This window comes from Primulina tabacum, chromosome 2, assembly GCF_025594145.1.
Source record: "Primulina tabacum isolate GXHZ01 chromosome 2, ASM2559414v2, whole genome shotgun sequence".
NCBI lineage: Eukaryota > Viridiplantae > Streptophyta > Magnoliopsida > Lamiales > Gesneriaceae > Primulina > Primulina tabacum.
Window position 1 is genome coordinate 2,630,769 of NC_134551.1, and position 13,715 is coordinate 2,644,483.

Here is a 13,715-nt window from a genome sequence, read left to right on the forward strand (position 1 = left end):
ATTTAATATACCCACTAGCTAGACTCGTGATGTAACCCTTTGTCATGAACCAATATATATATACATATATATATATATATATGTATATATGTGTGTGTGTGTGTGTGTGTGTGTGTGTGTGTCCCCTGTTTTACTTTTTAAAAAAAGAACCCGAGTTTTGAGTGTGACGAATTTCCTAGTTGCTGCATGCCCTAGTCAACAGAACTTCCACTCATTTTCTTCCATCTTTATTGTCAATTTAATATTTAGAAATTAATTTTTTCCATATTGAAGTTATTTAATATGATTAGATTGTGTTTGGATTGAAAGATTTAATTTGAAAGAAAGAGATTTAATTTTGAGAAATAATCCAAACAAATGATTGGGAATGAAAACAAAACCCTGACGACTCACATGCAAACGTGGTGACTCATGAAGCATCCTCTGTTGACCAAGTACATGTTAGTTAGCTGACTTTGCCTACAGTGGTAGACTAGTCACACTCATAATTGACCCAATCAAAAGACATGGTTCGTCTTCGTATATAACAGTGTACCGGCATACGTATTATATATTTATATAATATTTTTTATAAAGATTCTGTTCACTAAAGTAGACGTGATTTATATTAAAGTTTTAACATTTTATTAATATATATATAATTATTAAAATAAACAATGACATCAAAAATCAATTACATTAAAAATCTCACGTTTAATAATATTATATAGATTCATGCATATTCATTTCTGATTTCATGACACGAGAGATCAATCATTTAAGTTCTTAAATTAAATATAGTTTATTTTTGTAATATCTTATTTCATGAAATGCTTAAAAAGTTTTTAAATAATTCATAAAAACAAACCCTTTTTTTCAATACTATTTTATAATAAAAAAGATTATCAATTAATTTTTAAAATTATTTAACTTACAAAAATTTTTAAAAATAAATAAATAAAGAAATCCACTTCTGAATGAATTTTCCCCGAAATCAATCCTAAAAATATCGACCCTATGTATATATAGTCTATAGATAGACTCACCCCTCCACCGCTTTACCATAGACACCGCTTTCTCTACAACATTAAGATACGGTATCAAGCTTATGTGCGCCGCCGCCGCTCACCGGAAAACTTAGTGCCTTGTTTCCCCTTACAATCGGCGCCGCCGCCTTGGTTAATCTTTTGTTCAAGGTACTGTATATATATTTCGAATGGGGTCAACGAAGAATCAGCGGGAAGCTGCAGGAGGCCACAAGAAGAACAGGACAGGGAGATTGGCTGAGAAAGCGTCGTCGTTTCACGGCAGAGTTGGCGAGGTAGTTGCGGAGATGCTTCCCAGGCCGATGACGGTGCCGGAATTGTTTTCCTGTGCGAGGACTGGTGGAAACAAGGCGGATGAGATGGTGATGAGAGGGAGGCCGTCGAAGCTGACGAAGTTTCTGTTAAACGTGACGGTGCAGAGGAGTCTAGGACCAGTACAGGTGTTGATCTCGCTGGAGGCCACGGTGGAGGATTTGATCGCGGCGGCGCTGGGTCAGTATGCGAAAGAAGCACGGCGGCCGATTCTTTCGTCCGATGCTTCAGCCTTTGACCTCCATTACTCACAGTTTAGCTTAGAAAGTAAGATTTATTCTTTGAATACTTCCACTGTATGATTCAATAAAGAAGTTGATCATTCGATAAATCGAAAAAGGCTAAATTTAAATCTTGTTTCCCTACAGGTTTAGATCGGGCGGCGAAGATACAGGAATTGGGATCAAGAAACTTCTTCCTCTGTCCAAAAATGGCGGCGGTGGAGAGTGAAGGCGGCGCTTTAATGACGTCAGGTTCGAGCTACACAAGTGAAGCCGGTCTGGATAGGAAAAAGGCGATGATGCCATGGCTCAAATTCATGGATTTTTTGCCGTAAAAATCCTCGATCACAGCCAGAATTTCCGAATTTATGACAAATATTCTCAATCTTGTAAATCGGTTAGATTCAGTTGGTAGTTTAGAACATTGTTATAACTCGGTTTTTCCATAGTAGGAAAATATCAGTCTAATATAATGTGACAGCTTGTATAAATTACATAAAAAAAAAATTTCAAGTTGTTGTGCAAAATAGGTAATTAATTATTTATTATGGTTTTTTTGTTTGGAATAACATTCTTCTACTTTGCATTTACTTCTACTTTGATTTTTTTTTTGTAGCCTGCTAATCCTTTAATATATTTCAGCAACTGACTCTTCAATTTATTTAACAAACACCAATATAGACACTGAGATTTATTCCTGGATTATTATGTAAATTATTTTATTAAATATTGTGATAATACCGATATAACCTACATATATTAATATTTAATATAATTAACAATGTCGAATACATATTTAATTTTCTCGTCCCAACTTAGCCTAAAAGGATGATAGATAACACTGATAAAGTAATAAATCATCAATTTATTGTTTCGTTAATGCATTTTTTATTTAAAAAATTTACATGGTGTCAATACTATTTTTTGGAGGCGGTATTTATCCATAATAAAAGTGTAAAAATTATACATGCACAATTAATTATAACTTCGGTGACAAGAACGACAATTGTTTGGTCACGCACCGTTAATTCATAGAGACACGACATTTAAATTACATAAAAAGAGTGGCCATATTTTGGAGGGACGTCACGGAACTCCCTGCATGAGGTCTATATCAACTCGCATGTCACGTCTTGAAGTTTGTTCAAGAATTCAATCTTCGCTGACAATAATTGAACTACCCTCCATAACCATAACCACAACCACAACATTTCTGAAAAATTAATAGATGTGAGTAAATAATATGTATGTGACCACAAAATATACTCTAAATGTATAAAATGAAGTATAAAAAAATACTCAAAACATAAATTAGAGTTGATAATATACGAAGAATAGTATTCATTCACGCATCTTTCTTTTCGGCCTCCGTTAGTAGCACGTTACTTGTGGGGATGGTCGAAGCACGTTTATTTGGATTTAAATCACAGAATAATCAAGTGTAGCAATTAGATTTTAGAGATCAAAGAGGACAACATTAGTGAATGAATACGTCACTCACCTGGTAAGAGTGATGTACTATCAAATTCAACAGTAATATGTATTAAATATGTCCTGATCCAATTTGGTTAGAACACACACAAATTCACGACAACCATCTTCCTCGAAGTCCCCGTTTTGCAGCTCAAACATGACAAAACTTAGCATCTAACAACCTGGCTCAAGTAGGACTAACCTTGGTATCTAATTGCTCCTATATCTTCTTGAGATTATAGCTTTATATCGAAAAATCGAACCTCACCGTAGTTCCAAATTTCCAGCATTTTTTAAAAATTAATTTCCAGCATATTTCGACTGACAAATGCTTGGTAAATTCAACCCATTTTTTTTCTTGAGAAGGATTTATCTTAGGTGTTTCAATTGCTCTAAATATGTATACTGTGGGTGGAATCTATGTTTACACTTCAATAGCCTTATTTTTATCACAACACGTTATGGAAGACGGCATTTATTTTTATTTGGGTTTCAGGTAAGCAATTGAACGTGTATTAAAACACTGGTAAAATGTTACTCTAGGTAAGCATAGACTGACTCCATATTGTGTTGAAAACATAACGACAGGTATCTTAATACGAAACTGATGATTAGAACCTCGTAGATGTGCACGGTTTAAACTTCACAGACTGACCCCATATTGTGTTGAAAACTTGACAGGTATAGAACCTCGTAGATGACACAGTTTTGTACATAACTGCACTTGGAGCAAGTCTGAAAAAGGTGAAGCTGTCAAGGAAATAGATGATGCGATAAAAGGAGAGAAGGTTAACAAGAATTGGAGCAAAGAAGACAATGTTGTTCAGACTTCCGACCTGCATGCCTATGAAGAAACTTTCACCCCAACCTAAATGGCTTTCCTTGATTCGAGATCAAAACCAGTATCGTTTCACCTTTGATGGGACATTTCTAAATGAGAAATAATACCCATTCATGAGGACGCCACATTTTCTAACAAGAGCTGAAAGAGGGTCTTATCCAACAACATTATGCTTCAACAGCAGAACTTCACCGTCAAGAATTCATACCAAAGTTTAACATGCTAAGTATCATCCCAACTGTCTCACCAAATTGAGAGAATACAACCACTAGAAAAAAAATACCAAGTTTTGAAACATAATCTTACTAAATTAAACATGAAAAGTTGGACGCCTCTAGAATAAAGATTTAAGCCTTCAATAGAATCCTTGACTCACTCACCCCTCGACCTGCCAATTCCAGCTCGATCAGAAGTGTTGAGCCAAACTTCGACTACAAACAGAAAGTACCTGTGCAAATTGCATCATAAGCTTTTGTTAAAACAAATTGTCAGTCTTTACAATCAGGCACCTAACCTGCACCTGCAAAACTAGTTAATCGAGTGAGTTTCATAGAACTTCTTGAAATTTATTGAAAAGATATTGGAAAGGTAAGTAAAAACTCACAAGCCTGGTATGTAATGTGGTTACTAAGAATACCTGACTGCAAATACAAAAACTCAAGCACTAGCAGATAAAAAGAAAACAATCAAACATGCATTTGATGATTATATACAGTAACCTGCTGACAGTTTGCTCTTTAATCATGATGGTTGGTTTTAAAAAGAGATTTCTCATGATACAAACCTCAAAGTTCAAATTGAAAGTCATATAGTGAGCCTACTAAACTCAACAGAAGTCATGAACCCAAGAAATTCGAAGCCTAAGTGGGGGTCAAATCTATATTCACAAGCTTTACAGACAATCGGCTGCATTTTAATATTTCTCAGATCAAGTCTGCACTCAATAATTGATTGATACCTAGTATAGTCGAGTGATAAATCCCTGGTGCATATGTCCAGAAAACAGCAACTACATGATACTAATATAAATTGTGTGCACAGGATAAAACTGAGCTATGAAATTTTTCTCACAAAAAAAAATGATGAAACAGACTGACAGAAAAAGAAGTATCTTGAAAGGAAAAGATACGGGTGTGCTCAAACATAAGGTTGGCCTGGAATTTAGCAAATATCAATGCGTAAGTGAGGAGCAAGTTCCACACCGAAAACGCGGGGTGGCAGAAGGAAAAGGAGAGGAAATACAGAAATGGAAGAGTAACCCACTAAGATCGGTTACCGGAACATGCAAAATTGGAAGAATGTAGCGAATATGCAGAAAAGTTAACTACTCAGGAGCTAAGTCACAAAATCATGCACATAAAACATGCACGTTGATCAGAATTCAGAAGTAAAGGAAAAACGAAAGAAAAATATGTTTATCATATCCAAATGACAGGATGGTAAGCCTGCACACCGCCTGCACAGTGGAAAATGCGCAGTAAGCTTTATTTCGGGACTGGTGTCCTCTATTAGTAGAACTTTTAAGCAAAAGAAAAAAGAAGCTGATGATTGACTGAGAAAAAGCACAAACCTTTGTGAAATAATAGATAACCATGTATATTTTTAGCAGCTCCTGCCTTAATGAGCTCCAATTTTCTCATTGCCATGGTGGTGGTTGGCTTTTCGATCATCAGCAAGTCCATCATTAGTCTTGTTGGCATGTTCTGCTTCTTCTCTGTCCCTATTCCATTGCTGTATTTTAGCTCGTCTCTCTTCACTTCCTTCCCTAATAGGACTGCGATCCCTCCTGCCATCTGAGCTCCTGTTTCTGCCACTCCTATGGCTGGGACTTTTGCTTCTGCGCCTCCTGCTATGGCTATCACGGTAATCTCGATCATCATCCCTTCTACTGTGACTGCGACCTCCTTGAAGACGTTCTTCATGGCTACGGTGTCTGTAGGGGCTTCTGCTGCGGCTCCGGCTACGCCTTCTCCGAGATCTCCCAAACAACTGACGTCTCAATTCCCTATATATTCTCGTGTTTAACACAATTAAACAATTCTGCCCAGCTTAACTATGCTTTACTTGGTTTTGTTTGATGAATACCTCACTGACTTACCTGCCTATCCTCTTCAGATGCATAAAGTTACAGTAACCACCACGGTTGCAGGTATTTTCCTCATACTGCCTACAGGTTGCCTCACGAAAATCAGTCACTGGAGAAAAATCGACAATTATGGGTCGTCCTGCAAATGTGGTCATTCAGAAACAAACTCACATTCAGTGAACAATCACGATGAACTGTCTACTGTAGTCCTATGATTTGATAAGTCATTAGGAAACATCAGAAGTCTGAAGAGCCCAATTAAGTAAACTGACTGGGTATATGAAAAAATATATAAAATTAATATGACCAGCATAAAATCTTCCTGTCAGACTGTTCAAAGCATTTGCAGCTTGCTCTTCCTCTCTAAACTGGACATAAACATTGCCAACCTGCCACAAAATTGCAATTAATACACACAAGATCCGAAGGAAAATAAGACAGATTTCAACAAATGAATCAGAAGAAATACCATATGGTCGGCCAGATTGTCACAAATATTCAGGCTTTCAATTTCTCCATACTTGTTCAGCTCCTCAAAAAGGTCTTCATAGAAATCCTGCAGCACATGACAGGGAATATGCATCTCAATAACTCAGAAGTAAGAGGCTACAACACAATTAATAAAAATGCAGGTGTAGTCAATCCACTTTAATGACTCATAAGAGGTTAAGACACAATGAATATAAATAAAAATAATGAAACGCCATAATTGGTGCGCATAGGCTCGAGGCTCAGTAATGCTCAAGCCTTTGCGAAGGTGCAGTTATTCAATAAGGTGTGTGCCTTAAAGTTAAAGCCCCGTCCTTGGTGTGCTTTTTTAGGCTCAAGATGCTCTATAACCACACTTCAAATTTAAAAATAGTAAAACTGAAATTAAATGTAACAGAATAGCAATTTAGTTTTGCTCACAGATTAATGATTATTTGTTCTATTGTTGTATAATAACTAATGAAGTATATGTTTAATTGAAAATTATGAGATATTCAGATTCTAGCATATCATTCCTTTGGCCACATCAATTCCGTAAGCATGTGCCTAGTCTCGTTCCTTGAGTTTAGGTTCTACTATGCGCATGCACCTAAGAACACTTCCATTAACTATTATAAATATGTTGCAATGTGATAGCATTTATAGAAAGACAAATATAACAAGTGATAGAACATAATGATTTCTCAAAATGAAAATTAAGCTCCAAACATGCTCTCCATCGCCTAATAATTAGCATAAAGGAATATAAAAATATGTAGGCATCTCTTAAAAAATTATTCGTCCAGAATTTAAAAACTTCCTCTATCCCTTGGTAGGGAAGACATACATATTTATTCGACCTTTGACTTAAAACTCTTTTATCTCTTAAAGCATTAGATAGGAGACAAATTATGGGTTTAACTCGTAATGTGAAATACCAAATTTATTCCCTTGTGCATAAGAAGTGAAAAACCTAGTCATCACAAGATTGGTGACGGAGGATAGTCCGCCATCATCTCTACCTTTCCGATGGGGGCAATGCATCCCAAGCATATCATTAATTACTGATAAGAAAAATTAAAACAAATGGAACGTGATCAGGAGAATTTATTGCTCAAACTTTCTTCAACAAACAAGCAAAAATTAAATCCAGAAAATACAAAAATAAAAAACGCATCCGTCCAATATTAAAATCCAGCAAACTGAAATTTTCAAGCATAACTCATCTATGAATCCATTTCCAGATATAATTGTCACTTGACAGGAAAAACTGAAAAAAGGCTACCTCGAAATGTTCCTGCATCTTCTCAGGGTCGATGGGTTGACCCTGAGAATCAACTCCAGGGGTAATCATATCAGGACGCTGGTACATGTTGGATAGCAACAGCGTGGGGCTTATGCTGGGTTTCGTGTGCAGACGCGAGCAGCGGTCACCGTGTCTGCAAGCTCCGATTTTGAAGTAAAAAGGGCAGTTCACCCTGTCCTTCTCTGTCCCGAAAATCGACGCCAAATGTTCTGCCATTAACGCTTAATTCGAACAAATCTAACGACAATACTCAGGAGGCTTTGATTTAGGGTTTTTGGGAGCCCCGATATGGAATTGAAACTGGAGATTGAGATTCGAGGAAGATTAGCGGTGCTTAAAAGAGGCTTCCAGATTAATCTATCGGAATACGACGACGTTTTTTTCAATAAAAATATTATAAATAATATATAATTTCATAAAGTGACAGTTAAGGGTGGTTTGCCCGAGAGGTTAAGGGGGAAGACTTAAGATCTTCTGCACATAAGTGCGCGTGGGTTCGAACCCCACAGCCACCATTATTTTGTTGAAACACAAACATAAAATCTAAATCTTCTCATTTTCTATTTATACTGATATATCAACACAAATACAAATTTAAAATAATTTTTCAAATATTTTATATTTTTAAATAAATATATATTATTATTATTATTATTATTATAATTTAGAAAGTTACTGGGAAAAAAACGATATATCTAGGTAATTTCACAATTGACATAGAATTAGAGACTTATGCAACTTCGTTTCTTATTTATATTAATTAATTTTTATACATAATAGTACGCAATAAATTATTATTATCGAATATTGTTGATTCAAAAGAGAAACCAACATTTTTGTGCAAGGGCACTGATATATTACCTTGGAATGAATATAAATAAGAAGGTTTTCGACATTTCCGTCGTCATTTTTCGAATCGCACACACAATACATATGTGCTTGATTTATGGCTAAAATTTTCTATATTACCTATTAGAATATCTTTGTTACTAATAAATATATTTTATCTAATAACTCTTGATATTTGTAAATTTTCTATATTACCTATTTTAGGTTTAATCAAATAATAACACATTAATGAACGATTTGTACATTTGTAGTTCTAACCCCGAAGCATCACAGATGAATGAATGTTTCTCTAGTCGATTTTCCCAAGTGATTTAAGTACTTTTAGCTTCTATCTGAATTGAGTGATGACTCCAATATTCCAAGAATTTGAAATTCATTGTGATTAGTATAGTTTAGTATAAAAATAGATGATTTGAATTTTTTTTATGTAAGTTATCTAAATAATAAAAATACGTTTAAATGCATAGATTTCAAATTATTTCATCCAAATACATGTTTTGTGGTTCGTCAAAGATGAAAATACTTGAAGGTGGAAGTCTCTTCCTATAGTGGTTGCGAGGCTGGTTGATTAAGAGAATGTTCTCTCTTTGTTAATAGCTGAAATTCTAGGTTATTTATTTTTATTCATAGTCTTCCTTTAAGGACAAATGCTGAAATGATGCATAAATTTTGAGAGACAATTAACCTGTCAAGTTCAATTCGCATATCAACAGCCATGGAGGCATGCCTTAGAAGACATTGTTAAGGTCTGAAAGTGTGTCCTGTCGTTTGGTCATCTCCACCTGATACTATAGCATCCAAGTAAAATAAATGAAGGCAAAAGATATATAGAGATGGATGTATGCAATGTCGCGATTTTACCATATCTACTAGAAGCTTGTACAAGATGCGCACTTCAACTTTCTGCAGCACACCCTGTATTTAATGAACTTTCTTTGAGGTTACAAACATAAAAAATATGAACTTGGTCTGATAATGGTTTAAGCAACTCATTGCTATACTAATAATCTATATATAAAATGTAACAGTCAGAACAAAAAATATGTTCCCTTAAACTTTTTGATTCTCGTTCCCGATCGATCCATAATCTCCGGCCATCGCTTCTATACCTTTTAACAAAAAAAACCAAAAATGTTTTCGGACGTGGAAGATCAGACAAAGCTACAACAAAGCATACCCATAATTCTAAGAAATTTTGCAACAAAGTTCTAATACCAGTTGTATAGATGCAAATTATCATGTGAAAACGTGTTTTTCGTCAAAAACCACTTTGTCGACGACCACCAACCAAAAATAAATTAAGGTGATAGTGGCAGCTCATGTAACAGTTTGATCGTCCCCTGATGATGCAAAGTATCGAGGGTGTTGTGACTTTTTTTTCGTCTTCTGCATTTCAAGCACCTCACCAAACACAAAAAACAGATCATACAACTATAAATATTAACAAGAGAAGACGTGAAAACTTTCCGAGTTAAAGGCCCCGTAGTTTTTGTCTTCTTCGGCTTCCAGGGTTTGGAAAACATGTGCCCCTGAAAAAGTTCAAGCACATAAATCGACATAAAAATGTGGTTATCAGAAAATTTTTGTAGCAATCATATCCAGCTCAAATCATGGTTCATATCTACAGCCATCCTTCATGTAAAGTGGATTTGTTTGATCGTCCCCTGATGATGCAAAGTATCAAGGGTGTTGTGGCTTCTTTTTCTTACATCTTCCGCAATTCCAAGCACCTCACCAAACACAAAAAACAGTGAAATGATGTTTCCATCGGTATTACATCGAACTACAAAGTCTTCTGTCGACAATTTGTTGATCACAAGAGAATATCTGACATAATTAGTTGTTATGTTGGCCAACCAATAATATTATCGTCGCACAATTTGTGACCGACATTAACACAGCGGTCCACTTGTTCACAGCGTGCTCTCCATTCTTGAATAGACATGTTCTCAAAATCCCTCATTGTGTTTGTCTGAGGATATGCAAGATCGATCGTATTCTGTAAAAAAAACATCATCACCTGAGGTAATTTCATGCACCTCAGTACGAAAATTCGAAAACACGAAAAATAGCAACAAAACGTTTCTGTCACTGTAGACCAGACAAGTAACCAAAATCTTATGTCAGACAATTTATTGGTCACAAGACAGCATCAACATGATGCAACACCTTGCTAAATAAATCACCGAAAATATTATCAGTGACACAATTTGCAACAAACATTATGGTATCAGTCTTTTTCATCCAGCTAACGGCGTAGCTCTCCAATTCTTGAACAGACAAGTTCGAGGGTGTTGGTAGCTTTTACCTTACATCTTCCGCAATTTTCAAGCACCTCACTAAAAACAAACAAAAAAAACACAAATAGTGAAATGATGTTTTCATCACTATCCTGTCAATGAGCCAGCAACGAAAGTCATCTGTCGAAAATTTGTTGGTAACAAGAGAGTATCAATCTGACGTAACTAATTGCTATGTTGGACAACTGATAATATCATCTGTCGCACAATTTGTGACCGACATTAACATAGTGGTCCTCTTGTTCACCACCACTTGCTCTCCATTCTTGAATAGACGTGTTCTCAAAATTCCTCATTTTGTTTGTCTGAGGATTGCAAAATCGATCATATTCTGGAAAAAAAACATCATCATCTGAGGTAACTACTGTTGCCCAACAGATGTTCTTGTTATTGGTGAAAAATAGCATCTTTCTCATCTAACATGCATTAGAATCAAAATCCAACGCCAAGATTGTGGTTGGCCATGACAAGAGAATGAAATCAGCAACTGATCAACTAAGGCAACTGATCAACTAAGACGCAAAAAACCTGTCAAGTTAAAACTTGTCCCCTGTTGTTCAACTATTTTTCACCATGGAAAAAAAACTCATGCACATAGCAAACGAACAAAAGTGAGTACGGGTTTAATGGAAATAATATGGAATTTACAAATTGTTATGGCTACACAGATTTTATAGTTATCACACCCAGCTCAAATCATGTCCATATCTACAACAACTGTGGGTTCGATGGATTTGCTTTCCATGATCGTGCAAAGCCACGAGAGTTCTTGTAGCTTCTTATCTCATATCTTGGGATAATTTCATGCACCTCACTACGAAAAATAGAAAACACAAGACATAAAGTTTCCGTCACTATCCAGTCGACGGACTAGTAACGAAAATCTTCTGTCGGCAATTTATTAGTCGAAGAGACCATCAATATGATACAACCGGTTGCTAGATGAGCCAACAACAATTTATCTGTGGCACGATTTTCGACAAACATCAACCTAGTGGTCTTCTCCATCCAATTAACAGTGCTCTCCAATTCTTGAACAAACAAGTTTTTATTTCAGCGAAATAGCCTTCTTCTTATCTGATTATGTGCCAGAATAAAAAAGATTTAAAGAATCGAGTTGAGGCACCAACGAACTTATTGGGTGGGAGGAACACAAAAATTAGACAAAATGCACTTTCGAAAAGTTAATCAACAAAGCAAAGAATTGAAAATTTAATCAACAAAATTAAACAATTTTGTTGAAATATTAATCAACCAAGTAAAGAATTAAAAAACCAATCAACGCTAAAGTAATGAAAGAATCAGAAAAAGGAAAACGCCAAAAAAGAATACAAGAATCTGAAAATGAATAGAAGCGACAGTACAAGAATCAAAACATGGAAAACGCCGAAGAAACACCGAAAAATAAAGAAAACAAAAAAATCTACTAAAAGAGATATCACCTGATCAATGAATCAAAAGGGGATTATCTATTAATAACATAAAAATATAAAAATGATAGAAATACAAAAACCTACTAAAAGGGACATTATCGGATCGATTAAAATGTCCAGAACAAAAAGAAACTAAATTGAAAAAAACGACAATAAAAAATGTAACAGAGAAAAACACCGCAAAAATATTAAAGAAAACCAAGAATCTATCAAAAAAGATATCACCTAACCGTGAATCAAATAACAAAGGGTTTCTCTGTTATGACTTCGTTTTGTTGAAGCGATGAAAACATAGAATTCTTTCACATATATACGGTTTCTGTGAAAGTTGAAGAAGATAATCCCAGAGGGGCGAAGAAAAATGATTTTACCGTTTGAAAGATTGGATTTTGAGTGATCGATTTAAATAATTTTGCAAAATATTTTTAAACCTTGAATTCGATTTCTTCAATAAAATTAGGCGTCATACAAAAACAGGCTCTCGTTCTTTTGACCGTTAAAAATTCGGGTGAGAGTATGGGCTTTTCGGCACTTCCAAATTGTGGGCTTTCTAGCCCTATCCAATCCACCAGATTTTATCATTACCAATATTCCTTGGTTTATATATATTAGGCACGGACTCAAGACACCTGTTGTTTGTATACATAATTTTTTTAAAAAAATTAAAATATTTAGATATATATATATTTTATTGATCACAAAAAAATTTGTGTGACAATCTCACGGATTATTTTAGACGGATTTTTTATTCGAGTAACTCATAAAAATTATTACTTTTTACTGTCAAAAAATATTACTTATTAATATAAATATAGACAATGTTGAACCGTGTCATTGATAAAAATATGTAAGACATTATTCATTGATAAAGAGAAGCAAATGGATTTGGAAGTTTTATAAATTTGTCAGCATAAAAAAAATATTTTATTTTATTTTTTACTCTTGAATAAGTTTTCTTTCTAATTATTATCTCTTTCATAAAAAAAATTTGTATAAAATTGAAATTTTTAAAAATTAATTTTATTTTCAATTTTAAAGTGCCACGAAATGACAAATTTGGAATGGGAAAATGACTTCACCAAAAAGTACTTTTTTAGAACGGCAAGAAATTTTTATACACTAATTCATGTGTTAGGTGTTTATACAAATTTTTTAACGAGAATTTTACATTTGATCTATTCAATTTTGATATAAAATTGGCACACCGTTATAGAATAAATTTAATATGGTAATTATTAAAACTATCAAAGGTAAAATGATAATTCTAATATTTTTAATGATATAATTATACAATTATCAAAATTAACAAGGATGATACCGAGGAATGACCAAAAAGTATACCACATACCACTGCTATTAAGAGGGGCTGCTTGAGTCGTGACAAAAAAAATTTTATAATAC

General features: G+C 34.6%; 2 protein-coding genes, 1 long non-coding RNA gene and 1 other non-coding gene across 6 annotated transcripts; 3 read left to right on the plus strand and 1 right to left on the minus strand.

The window, feature by feature from the left end:
• Positions 1 to 1,024: 1,024 nt before the first annotated feature.
• Positions 1,025 to 2,067, plus strand: LOC142537264 (uncharacterized). Its single transcript, XM_075642813.1, has 2 exons — positions 1,025 to 1,604; positions 1,706 to 2,067. The coding sequence occupies exons 1-2, from the start codon at positions 1,196 to 1,198 to the stop codon at positions 1,891 to 1,893; spliced, it is 597 nt and encodes a 198-aa protein (XP_075498928.1). The 5' UTR covers positions 1,025 to 1,195; the 3' UTR covers positions 1,894 to 2,067.
• Positions 2,068 to 2,474: 407 nt separating this feature from the next.
• Positions 2,475 to 3,904, plus strand: LOC142524800 (uncharacterized). The gene is made up of 2 exons (XR_012814970.1): positions 2,475 to 2,895; positions 2,934 to 3,904. It is a non-coding gene; the product is annotated as an uncharacterized LOC142524800 (long non-coding RNA).
• A 122-nt stretch (positions 3,905 to 4,026) lies between these two features.
• LOC142524782 (splicing factor U2af small subunit B-like) lies at positions 4,027 to 8,055 on the minus strand. Of its 3 annotated transcripts, none has more exons than XM_075628896.1 (6): positions 7,712 to 8,055; positions 6,428 to 6,514; positions 6,266 to 6,347; positions 5,971 to 6,097; positions 5,443 to 5,877; positions 4,027 to 4,320 (listed from the first exon to the last, which is right to left on the minus strand). In XM_075628896.1, exons 1-5 carry the CDS (start codon positions 7,946 to 7,948, stop codon positions 5,490 to 5,492), a joined length of 921 nt encoding a protein of 306 aa, XP_075485011.1. In that variant the 5' UTR covers positions 7,949 to 8,055; the 3' UTR covers positions 4,027 to 4,320; positions 5,443 to 5,489. The 3 variants fall into 3 exon arrangements, with proteins under 3 accessions (XP_075485011.1, XP_075485003.1, XP_075484996.1); XM_075628888.1 differs by having other exon boundaries at positions 4,027 to 5,328; XM_075628881.1 differs by having other exon boundaries at positions 4,027 to 5,877.
• A 109-nt stretch (positions 8,056 to 8,164) lies between these two features.
• On the plus strand, positions 8,165 to 8,247 carry TRNAL-UAA (transfer RNA leucine (anticodon UAA)). Its single transcript has one exon. It is a non-coding gene; the product is annotated as a tRNA-Leu (tRNA).
• The last annotated feature ends 5,468 nt before the right edge of the window (positions 8,248 to 13,715 follow it).